An 11,777-nucleotide genomic window follows, 5' to 3' on the forward strand; every position below is an offset into this window, starting at 1 on the left:
ATACCAATTACAATTTAAAATCAAACTCCCATTAATATGAAGGATAACAAGGCAATAAACTAACAAATTGGCAAAAACGAAACTATGAACTGATTGCAAAGTTTCTCGTATTACTTTGGGCGAAATATAGATGGGCGAAGCCATTCAATATTTGCATTATAATCTTAACGCTGCTACCGCTAACTATCCTTCGTCTGATTCACTTTTTAGCCCAACTAAAAAGTAAGAGAGAGAGAGAGAGAGAGAGAGACAGAGAAGAAGCGGCGACCGCCAGGTCATCAAACATAATTACTTGCCCAAGAGGCATGCGCCAGTTGACATTTTGGTGGCGACTCCGCGTTATTGCCCCCATCCTCCTCCTTTCACACCCTTCCAACGTTCATTAGCCGCGGCGGCTGGGAGGAACTTTAAGGTGAGAGTTCCTCCTCCACCCCCCGACTCCAATCTCTGTGTCCTTCGTCCTGTTGCCAGGTGCCTTGAGCCATTTTTGATAATGAATTTCATTTGGTCCGCGCCGTGCCGGTTGCCCTTTTAAGTAGACTACAGTTTTTGAACAAACTGGAAATGCGAACGGAAGTCGTGTGGCTCGTTGCAGCTAAATGATCAGCAAAGGAAAACGATATAAAATATTAGGGAAAATTACTTTCTTAGTGAAAATTAAACAATAATTATATTAAATTATCAAAATTATATATGTATATTTATTAGCTTTAAGGAGGGAAGAGTTTATAACATTAGGAAAGTCTAAGATTTGTGCTCTTTGTTTTTCAGAAAGATCTACTGAAGTGTGCCTATTTCTTAAATATTAATAATTAAGTTAAGAACCTTCACCTTAAAATTTTTACTAAAATAACAACTTAATATATACCTAAGACTAAAAACTCCTATCTAAAAGCACACAGATTATTGTTCCAATAAATATTTGCTATTTCTTTGAGGAAACAGAAACTAGCGCCTGCACTCCACAATCAACTGTCAATGAACTCGATGCAATTTTGTTAACAAGTTTCTGGTTTCCTCCCAAAAAAAAGAGCTCTCCTTTTCGTATTTGTTCTGCTCGCTTTTAGCTGCTTTATAGTCTACAGTTGAAATTTATGTTTATTTTTTTTCATGCCATGCAATTTGCTTTTTGATTATGTGGACGCGGTCAGTCGTCGTTCCTTTTGCCAGGAAAGAGCGGACAGAATTTTGCGCGTTTTCTCCTTTATGCATTCAAGATGATGGATCTAACAAATAACTCATTTCTATGATAACTTGGCCAATTGCCCGTCTCCGACCCAACCGGCCAGCATAGCATCGCATAGCATCGCATCGTAGCTTTTCCTCGCTTTCCCTCGCTTTCACTGGGCTGCATTGTGCTTAAGTTACTTAGCTTTATGGCTCAAATGGAGATGAGTGCAGCTTGAGACGCCGGTCGGAAAAGCGCCACAACCAGCACCAAGTTCTTGCTTATTGACACACATCTGCCCCGGAGCGTAAGTAGTTTAAGGCGAAGGAGAACAAGGCAGGAAAAACTAAAAACCAACAGGGGAGGAAAAGCCTTTCCCCGGCTAAAGTTTAAAGCGGCAGGGTTTGATGAACTGAGGCTGGATTTATAGTAGCTATAAAAGAATGGATTGCACATAAAAGGTACCCCCCAAAGGAAACAAAGATTAAGCTCAACAATATATTTTTTTTAAAGTTCAAATTACAAATTAAACAAGATTTTCCTAAAAGTCCAATTGCAATGAATGCCTAACTGCAATAATAGGCAATGATCCTGAAATGCTAAAACACTAGCACTCCGTTGCAGCTTGGACAGTTGATGTCAAAATTTAATTACAGTTTGAGCGCCGGCAAAGTCATTTTGTGGCAAGCTCAAATTAAGCGCAACGCAAGCCACAACTCTCACAATCAGACGGTGTCCTGCCAGACAGACAATTATAATTAGCCCAAGGATGGAGCAGGGGATGGGACAATGAGGACCAAGGCTAAGTCCTTAATCCAGACGGTTTCCCTGCTGTGCCGTCGTCTTGACTCAAATGCAAATTACATTTAAGATGCGTGCCAGCAAAGGGCAAATACGATTGGCCATGGACCTCTAAGACTTTAGTCAGACTTTGGCTTAAGGACTATATGTCTCAAGGATGTTAAGGAATGCGATAATATTTATGTTTAGGTTTATATTTTACACTTTCTATGATAATTCTGGGAAATTTAAAGCCTTAGTATCTTTATAAATCAATTCCCTTATTAAATTAAAATCTCTTTGCCTGAAACTTCAACTTATTTGATGATGTCAGTTTCATAAAGTAATTCTTTTGGCGGTTTAAGTGTTTCCTTTTAATGTTTGCCTTTTATATTTTATTCTGGCTTTCTCCCACATTAGTTGGCGTTTGACTTTTTGAAGCTCAGCTCATTGCAATTATGATAATCAATGCCCTCTCATATGACTTGGAAAACTTCCACCACACCAAAGTTGGACTTTCCGCTGGGATTCGTTGCGTTGGGAAAAACTTTTAGCTGCGACATGTCACGCCCGAATGCGGCCAACTTGCTGCTGTTTGTGTGTTGATTTTTCCCGAGCACACATTTTTCAACACTGTCAGGAGCGGAGATCCGTACTCCCCGTACTCACTGTGTGTTTTCCTTTCCGGGAAAACTATGCACGGGCGCTGACATCATTTGTCATGTCTACGCTGTGCGGGGCAAAAGCGCGTAAGCTAGAAAATATCACAAAAAAAAAGAAAAAGCAGCAGCGAAGGGAGGAAAAACAATAGCTCGTCGAGAAGTTGGCATGTGGAAAAAGTCAAAAATGGAAAAATTGCTGACAATGCAATCTGAATTGTGCATAAGCTAAAGTTTTGTCAGCCTTTCGTAACAAAAACACACAGCGGCATCTCTTGGATAAACACTTGAGGGCTAAAGATACGCCCACGATATAATGCGATATGGCATGACATATCAGCGAGGTGTAATGATATATGACTTGAAAATACAAATAGAGAATGGGAAATCTTGAAGGAGTGTTATATATACTTCAGAGTTTATGACTCAGTAAAAAAAGAAATGGAAAAAATAAGTAAAATTTATAAAATATGTTTAATAAATATATTTTAATGTATTCAAACTTATTCTAAACGTAATCCTAGCACTCCTTCAGCTTCCCGGATAAAAGCTCTTTATTAAAATTAATCTTCTCAAGGACTCTCTAGGACACTCTGTCTGTGGCTGTCCCTGTGTCTGTATCTCTTTTTCCGGCGCCTTGCAAATGTAGATCCTCAGTGTCGTGCAAACAATGTCATTGAGCCAAGGCACAATTCCTGGTCCAGCCTCATCGCAGTGTTCATCTCCTTGGTAATTATTCGGTTCTCCGGCTCTCCAAATGTCCAAGGACAATGGGTGTCCATTCGAGAACCAAACATGTTTTCCCTGCTCCGCCCAGTCTGTGCCGGCTGTCCAATATTTTCTATAGATTTGCATATCTCGAAGGTATTGATTTATCAACTTCCATTCCTCTAGACTTTCGAAGGCAATAAGGGAAGCTCTCATTTGACGACATGTCTCGTAGGCAGCAAACCAGTTTTTTCTAGTCAAAGTCTCTATGAAATAGGATCCACGGCCGATTTTTATGAACTGTGGACCTAAAATAACATATATGATTGTGTATGATTTAAATAAATATTTATTAATATGTATAACTATCTTACCTTGAGCAATCACAGAAATTAAGCTAAAAGCCACACAAAATACTAAGTATTTAGTGAACATTTTGCAAATACTAACTAGTTGATGACTGACTTGGAGTCTTTATACTTACTTTTTAGTAAAAAGAAACTTATCTCGACAAGGTGTGAGAACATATTTACATTATCTGTAAGTTAAGATAAGATATAAGCAGAACAGAGATAAACTTGAGCTTTATTATAGTTTTAATGCAAATTTATCAGTTGCGGTGAATAATAACATAATTTCTTTTGTAACTAAGTGAATAAGTCATTTCCGACCCTATAAATCATATATATTCTTGATCAGCATCAACAGGGGAATCGATCTAGCTATCTTTTGAAGAAATACAAATTTTTCAAATTTTTCAAAATTTTTTAAGGGGCTACATTGTTAAAAGTTGTCAAAATTTGACAAAAAAAATTAAATTTTGAAACATATTAAATGAAGTATGCAGATTTGTTAACATTTTGAAAACTAACATAGGAAAGTTTTCCGAATTCAAATTAATGATTTATTGGCTTAGTTATGAGTTTTTTAAGACTTTGATTTGTTGAAAAATTGGTCACATAAAAACATAGATAAATATTCACCTAAAGAATACTAATATTTTAAGCTTAGTTATGATCGATTTTCCATTCGATTCTCTTCAATTCAATTCAATTGTAAACTTCGGCTTCCTAAGTTTCATATAAATTTTCTTTTTGCCAAAATGGTTTAACAATTTTTCTAGAAAAAAACCTTACAAATAGATTATTTTAAGATGTTCAATAAATCTCTGCATCTGGTGGCATCTCTCACCTGCAAGGCTGCTGCAAATCACCTCATAAATCTCAGTTTGACCTTTGCGTCACGTCAACAGCCTTGAACCCGCCGCTGTCTTACGAGGTAAAGACCATACGTAAGTCACAAGGACGATGATTGATGGATCCACATGCTGTCGCTTCGCTGTCACAGTCACTCTCACTCTAGGTGCCAAAAAAAAGAAGAAAAAACAGAAACAAGATGGGTCCACGGGGGAAATACTTGTTAACACGTTGTTGCTCACACTGTCATCGCAGGGATCCTGCGGGGGATCCTGCGAGGGGGCAGGAAATGTCGTCAAAAGTCAAGTCGAGTTAAGCCAAGTTGCAGCTCAAGTTGGTAGCTCTACTTCCGCCTTTCCCCTTGTCAACGACATAGTAGTTTGTGGAAATTATCGAAATTGTATTATGGTAATTTTATGCAAACCGAATTTTTTACTTTCTCACAGATGCAAAAACGAGACTTTTTTTGCTTTGATTTTGTTTGTTGGAAATTAGTTTTTCAATTTTCCTTTGGCACTGGGAAAGTGCAAGCAAGCAAGGGCCATGACCAAAAAAAGAAAAACTTTTTGTAGTACAGAAAACGACAAGAACAGGCTCCGACTTTTACGGCCAAGTTATGTACATATTTACTACTTGCTTTTGTATTTCTTTTCTATTTGTTAATATGCAGATTGATTTGGCAATGGGAATCGATTTTTTTCTTTTCGGAATATGCAAGCTAGAATATTTATTTGCCAGCTGTAAAGAAAAAAAAACTTGTAGGAAAATAGAAATTAAAAACCAAAGCGACTGCATTTTTTAATTAAAAACTTTGTAGACCCACAGACGCAGCAGGGCCGTAGATAACCGGCACGTCTCCTCCGGTTTTCCTACCGTTGAATTTATGCCCAGTCAGAGTCCAAGGTGGTGGAGGACACGTAGCTGGCCAGGAGCAGGACCACGAGGCTAGGAGGTGACCCATTCTTCCGCTGCCCGAGACAATCAACATGTTGCGGCCCCTCTAATGCTCCCGGGGGCAAGTTCCCAGGCACGTAATTGCAATTTAACCCGTTTTTAGCTTCACTTAGCCAGCGTTTTATGGCACTGGTAAGTCCCATGACCTATCCTCTTGGGTTTCCAGAAATTTATACGCTCCCGGGTATGCTGGACCCGAGGCTGATGTTCCTCCGGCCGGAAAATTCATAAGCCGTGAGTTGTGAACTCCCTGGCAGTGTGAACTTGTGGCAGGAACAATGCCAGGACCTTCCAGGATACTTGAGGCAGATGGCAATGCCATGAATTTACTCTTGTTTCGAAGGCGAAAATGTTCTCGGGTGAATATTTAATCGTAGTGTAAGTTTATTAGCCAGATTAATCACTTAAAACTCTTAGTGAAAGTTTAACAACTTTGGCTTTAAATTTGACATTTATGTAAGCTTTATTATGATTGCTAATAAACTTGAATAAATATATAAATCTTTTAAGTACTGAAAAACTAAGGTAAAAAGTTATTTTTACAGATTAGACATCATCAGCTTTTAATTGAAAACTTTTTTGTTAACAAGAAAACTAATTTGTTAAAGTTCAGGCCAACAGACAAAGCATATTTCAAAGCCTTTTAGTATTATATATTTCCCAGAGCAGCCTCTGTTAGTTTATATTTATTTATATTTATTTTATTTTTTTGTAGTTAAACAAAGTAACTCTTCCTACCTTTGATCGAAGTAGATTGCTAAAGACTACAGTTGATTACCCAAGAAACTAAACAAGAATCAATTTATCCATGTATGTTGCTTATTGTGTTTGGAAAATTTTCGTGTGCTCGACCAACCGAGTTCAATAAATAATTTATTTTTCCCAGGCTCAACACCCACACACGCAAGGTACATGAAGAGAGCATTGCTGGCCACAAAACTAGATGGGAAAAACTCAAGGAAAAACTAGGAGTAACCGCACACGCACAGACCATACAAGGCTGCAGGGATACCAATGAGACAACACCTGTCCGCAGATGGAGAGCTGGAGCAGAACGGAGGCAGAACTGGAGGTAAAACCAGAGACTCACTCTTCCTCTCTTTGGGGCTGGCAAAGGCTCAAGTGGCTGGAAAGAGCTTGGCAGCAAAGTTTGGCCCACATCGACGTGCCGAACTGAGCCAACGAAAGAGGCTGACTGACTGAATGACTGACTGACTGACATTTGAATTACAAGCGGTGAGAGCCGAGTGGGAGGGTGAGTCGGTAACTCAACGAACTCTCAACACAAACTCAACAAAATGACACGACTTGAATTGGCTGCCAAGCATGAACGCATACAAGTTAGTCGAGCATCCAGGACTCGGCCAAGAAATGGCAAAAATTACCGGCTAGCAAAAAAACACAGAAACAGAAACAGACTGAGAGTCCTGAATGAACTGCAAAATGGGGTTTGGGGCCAACTAGTCAACTTCAAGTTTCTTTTCAACTGTTTTGTTTATTTGTTTTTTTCGGGCCAGCAAACTAACTTTTCCCAGTGAGATACAGAGACGACGACCCTCCAATCAAACGGCAGGCAAACAGAGTCTAAGCATAATTTAGATGTCACAGAGCTTTAAAGTGCTAAAAATTTAACTCGAAAAAGCGATGCATCAAGTGCATCAAGTTTTTCCAACTTTCCAGGCGCCGGAAAAGCCAGCATGACTGGTAATTGCAGATTTATGACCACCAAAACATGTGGACAGCTTTAGTCTGCGACTGAAAACAAAAATTGTAACCCAACAATAAGACATGGTCGTCCTTTTTTACTCTAACTTTGGCGGGACATTTTTGAACGTTTCTGCATAATAAATTTTGAAAAGTGGATTAAAATGACTCGGTGAAAAAAATATACAGAATTGGTAACTTTTTCTTTCTTTCCCAGATTTTTACACATATGTGTGTTTGTTGGACTTTTGCTTTTTTGCCTGGCATATTTTTAGGCGTTCGTGTTGTGTGTGGAATGTGTGAAATGCAAATAAAATAAATTGTTCGCTCAACATTTTTGTTCGTTTTGCCAGTTTTCCCAGTGATTTGGCATTCTGACATTTGTCCCTGTCAGACATAACAATTGACCCCCAAAAATGGCAATAGCAACCGAAATATGGCCCAGATTTTGGGACTGTGTGACAATGAAATTAGCTTGCAAATTTTTGTTGGCAAATTTAAATAAATGTCAAATGAATCAAGTGGCCCCACATTTTGGCAGCTCGATTTTATGTGTGTGTGTGTGTGTCTGGAAAAATATGGCAATTTGTCAAACATTTCATGGATTTTCACAAATTGCCAGTTGAGAAAGTTTGAGTCAATTCCCTTCGGTGAGTTGAGTAATTGGCAAAACCAGACTCATGTCTGATTGTATTTATAAATAGAGAGTTTTAGCATCCGGCAACAGATTTAAATTTAAATCAAAGGTTGTTGGCCTAGAGGAATTTTAAAGGTTTTCTCAAATGTAATGGAAATAATGTAAAATTTATATAAAAAATTTGCATCAATTGTTTTTACAGGAAGCAGAAGGTTTGGTTTCTTTTCAGGAGAATAATAAATGAATATGGAGAAAAAGTTGTAAATTGGACCTTTAGGGAGTTTAAATAAATTTGTCAACACTAAAAGTGTAATTATTGAAAAAGCAGCATCATGAATTTTAATGATGTTACACTTTTTAAAATTTAAAAAGAATAGAGTAACATGTTTATTCTAATTGTTTTATTAAGATTTAAATGGAAATATATTTGACTTTTGGGATCAATTGATTTTTATCTTTTATGTACTACCAAGGAAATTTTAACAGCCCATGATCTGGACTTTAAATTAATTATTTTATATGTGAATTTGTAGTAAAAATTAAAGATTTTAAAATATCATAGCTGCGTCAATAAGGCTTTAATTTTAATTCGGGAAGTATTTCTGTGCTAGGTTTTGTTAGCTTAATAAATCTGCATAATCAATTTAAAATTTTAAAGAATTTAAAATTTTGTCTAATTTTCACATGTTTAACTATCTTTTTTTTTTTGAAAATTTTTAATAAAAATTTCGAAAAATTTTATTTTTAACCAAACATGTCTAGATTGACTCGACTTTCGATGCTGATCAACAATATATATGATTTATAGGGTAGGAAATGACTCCTTCACATACTTTTGACAAAAAAACATAATACCCTGGAAAGAAAATATTTGATTTCTGGCGGGAAAACATCGGAATGTCCTGAGGAAAGCCTTGCAAAAAGCTTATAAAATGGCGTTGCCAGATTTTTCGGTGAAGGAACATGTTTACATTTGATTCGTACATTTCTTAGTTCTTCGAGTGTTCAAATTTTACATTATATATTGTATTATTTTGTTAAAACTAGGAAAAATATATGAAATGTTTCCAAAAAGCTATCAAAAGCATAAACTTGAACCCGGTTTATAAGATGATTTGACAATCCAAGTTTTGCACCCTTGTATAAGACTTTATAGTTATATTTTTATAGTTGGGTCTAAGAATATTGTAAATTAAATTCTAAAACTTATACATAAAATATTTTTAAGGGATTTGTTATGATTTATGTTACTATTTCATCACCTTTTTAGAATGAAGATTTTATCAAAGCAATTTTACAACCCAAATATAATTTTCTGTCAAAATTTTAGGGGTTTTAAAAGCAAACCCCATTCAACCGTATTGAGCTAATAAATAAATATTATTATTAAAATTATTAAATTTATACAAAATTACAAGAAAATGTTAAACTAACTATTGAGTAAATGGTTTATATAATTCATATTTAATTACTTTAAGCCCAAGTAATTCTTGGCGTAAACAAGTCTTACACCTGGCAACCAATCCCTTTTTATAAATTAGTCACTTAGGATTTTGTTTGCAAGAAATACAAATATTTCAGGATAAAAAGGACCTGAAGTTGGCAGGTAAATCACCACTCCCACTGACCCCTTCCTCGTCGTGGCAATCTGCATTCTGCGGAACTTTTTGACAATAAACATTTTGGCCAAAAAGCAACAACTAGCAGCATGCACGACACTTTTGCCGACATCTTGGCTGAGAGCAAGATTACCAGCAAAAATTCTGTCCCGGGGACTCTGCTACTGATTTTCCTTTTGTTTTTCCCTCTTGGACTTTTCATGCCTGTGCGCATATTTTTATGCGGGAAAATTTTTCAATTTCTGCAATTGCAACTTTTGTGTTGCTGTTGCTGCTGCTGCTTGTTTTTCCGCTCTCGTTCTCCCTGCTTTATTTTTTTTCGGCGACTTTTGTTTAAATTATGCATACAGAAGTGTCGCAGCCACTTAGAGAAAGGGCCAAGAGTCTATGGGGTTTTTGGGGTGAGAAAAGTTTGTCAGCGCTTGGACAGTCGCTGTGGATTTTCCGCATGAGAAATACTTTTAACACTTTCTGTTTGCCTTTTCCAACAAATTGAAAACGAAAATAAAGGATTATAGGCGATGGGGGTCCGCAAACACCAGACTCTGGACAGGTCAGGGCCGGAATAACCCCCCGAGTAGATTTATGTCCTGCGCGCATTTTGTCTGCAAAAAAGATTTGTGAGGAGTCCTTCTGCTCCTCCTCCTCCTTGTGTCGCGACAACAAAATCCCTTTACACTTTATTAATTTTATTTCGGTGTCTCGCCTTTGATGATTCGCAATTTCACTTAACTCTGCACTTATTTTGTCGCCTGATGACGCACTCGAAGTCTTTTCTCCTCCTTGTCTTTGGTATTATCCTTTTCCACATCAGCGATCCGCGATTAATGTTGAAGCTGCGGTTAATTGCCGAGCTCGATTGAAGCCTTCCCAAGTGCGAAACACTGGCGAGTGAGCAGTCAATGGGCATTACTTAGAGTCAATTAATTATCTGGGTTGTGTTTCAGGGGTCTAAGATAATGGTGTTTAAATGTAACTTAATTCGTGCTACCTTAATCTGAAGTAGATAATACGGGCAGGTGTTAAGTAATCAATTTGATAAACCACTTTGATAGTCATTTGGGGTTTGGGGGGGTAATGGAGAATGTTTCTGAGGGAGGGAATTTACGTTTGAAATTTTGCTATTAACTGATTTGTTTTTTAGAATAGTACTTTGCTCGAGTGGTGCTTCATTATCTGAATAGGTTTATCAATTTATATAAAAGTTTAAGGTGTTATTTAGCTACCATGAGTCATTTTTAAATATTTGTACCTCTTTTATTTTAGCCATTTATAGAATACTAACTAAGTACATCCGTGCGTATACGTTATTTTTTTTTTTCATTTTCTGAATTGGTTTATCAATTTATATATATTTTTAAGGTGTTATTTGGCTACAATGAGTCATATTTAAATATTTATAAACTTTTATTTCAGACACTAAAAGAATACCTACAAAGTTCATCAGTGCGTATACGTAATTTTATGAGATTAGATTACGTATACGCACTGTTGTAAATAGAATGTAAATATTTATAAGTTTCAGAAAAAAAAGGAACTGCAAAGCAAGAATTGTTTTTAAGAAGCTAAAGAACTCCTAAGTTCAAAAAAATTTCAGGGACTCGTAAATAAATATTAAGAAAAAGAGAGAAAGAGTTTTATTCACTTTTTTTCTTTCATTAATTCATTTATTAATTAATTTAAATAGAAATATATAGGAAACCTCCATAAAACATTCAAATGATTTAAAATGCATATAATTTGATCAAATTAATACCATTATATTTAGATCTCGATTAGATATATTGTTTTTGACACCATAATGTAATATTTATTATCAATAATTTCCTTCCACTTTTTCTTGTACATTTTTAGTAAATTAAATAAACACCTCTTCCTTAAGCAATTGATGGGAAACAATGCAACTCTCTCTCCCCCCTTATCACATGAATTAATTTCACCTAGTCACAACCTAAACAACCCACTGAACCGCATAAATCATCATTATAAACATATTTGCAAACTGTCCCCCAACTAAACCGCCAAACAAGCAAAACTTGGTAAAGGGGAAAACAGTGCTAATTACTGTAATTTCGCTCAAGGGCCAGAAGGGGTTGCTAACCACGTCATCCAGCCAGCGATAATTTTTTTGTCAACAAACTGGACCGGAGTCTGGGAAATAAGATGAGAAAAAAAAAAAACAGAAATGGGAGAAACATCAGAGGGGCGTGACCAGACAAAGTTAAGGGAAATGGCTGAGATAACCCGGACCAGCAGACAGTTCTTAACTGGCAATTAGCTTGCCCACATTCGCAACATTCTGGCTCAAAACGTGGGATAAACTTAAGTGTTTAAGGAGAATTTAAGAGCTTA

At 36.6% G+C, this 11,777-nt stretch overlaps 1 protein-coding gene and 1 long non-coding RNA gene across 2 annotated transcripts; one reads left to right on the forward strand and one right to left on the reverse strand.

The window, feature by feature from the left end:
* Positions 1–3,062: 3,062 nt before the first annotated feature.
* LOC147644062 (C-type lectin 37Da-like) lies at positions 3,063–3,835 on the reverse strand. Its single transcript, XM_086831466.1, has 2 exons — positions 3,690–3,835; positions 3,063–3,623 (listed from the first exon to the last, which is right to left on the reverse strand). The coding sequence occupies exons 1-2, from the start codon at positions 3,748–3,750 to the stop codon at positions 3,139–3,141; spliced, it is 546 nt and encodes a 181-aa protein (XP_086687592.1). The 5' UTR covers positions 3,751–3,835; the 3' UTR covers positions 3,063–3,138.
* Positions 3,836–3,946: 111 nt separating this feature from the next.
* Positions 3,947–7,360, forward strand: LOC147644063 (uncharacterized). Its single transcript, XR_015271320.1, has 2 exons — positions 3,947–5,843; positions 6,352–7,360. It is a non-coding gene; the product is annotated as an uncharacterized LOC147644063 (long non-coding RNA).
* Positions 7,361–11,777: the final 4,417 nt, after the last annotated feature.

This window comes from Drosophila serrata, unplaced genomic scaffold, assembly GCF_035046125.1.
Source record: "Drosophila serrata isolate PLE 108 unplaced genomic scaffold, ASM3504612v1 contig_240, whole genome shotgun sequence".
Classification (NCBI taxonomy): domain Eukaryota; kingdom Metazoa; phylum Arthropoda; class Insecta; order Diptera; family Drosophilidae; genus Drosophila; species Drosophila serrata.

Bases quoted from the DNA above. Each gene is read 5' to 3' on its own strand.
- LOC147644062 (XM_086831466.1), bottom strand. From the start codon at position 3,750: ATGTTCACTAAATACTTAGTATTTTGTGTGGCTTTTAGCTTAATTTCT. The intron at 3,624-3,689 runs GTAAGATAGTTA...ATGTTATTTTAG, and splicing joins AATTTCTGTGATTGCTCAAG to GTCCACAGTTCATAAAAATC.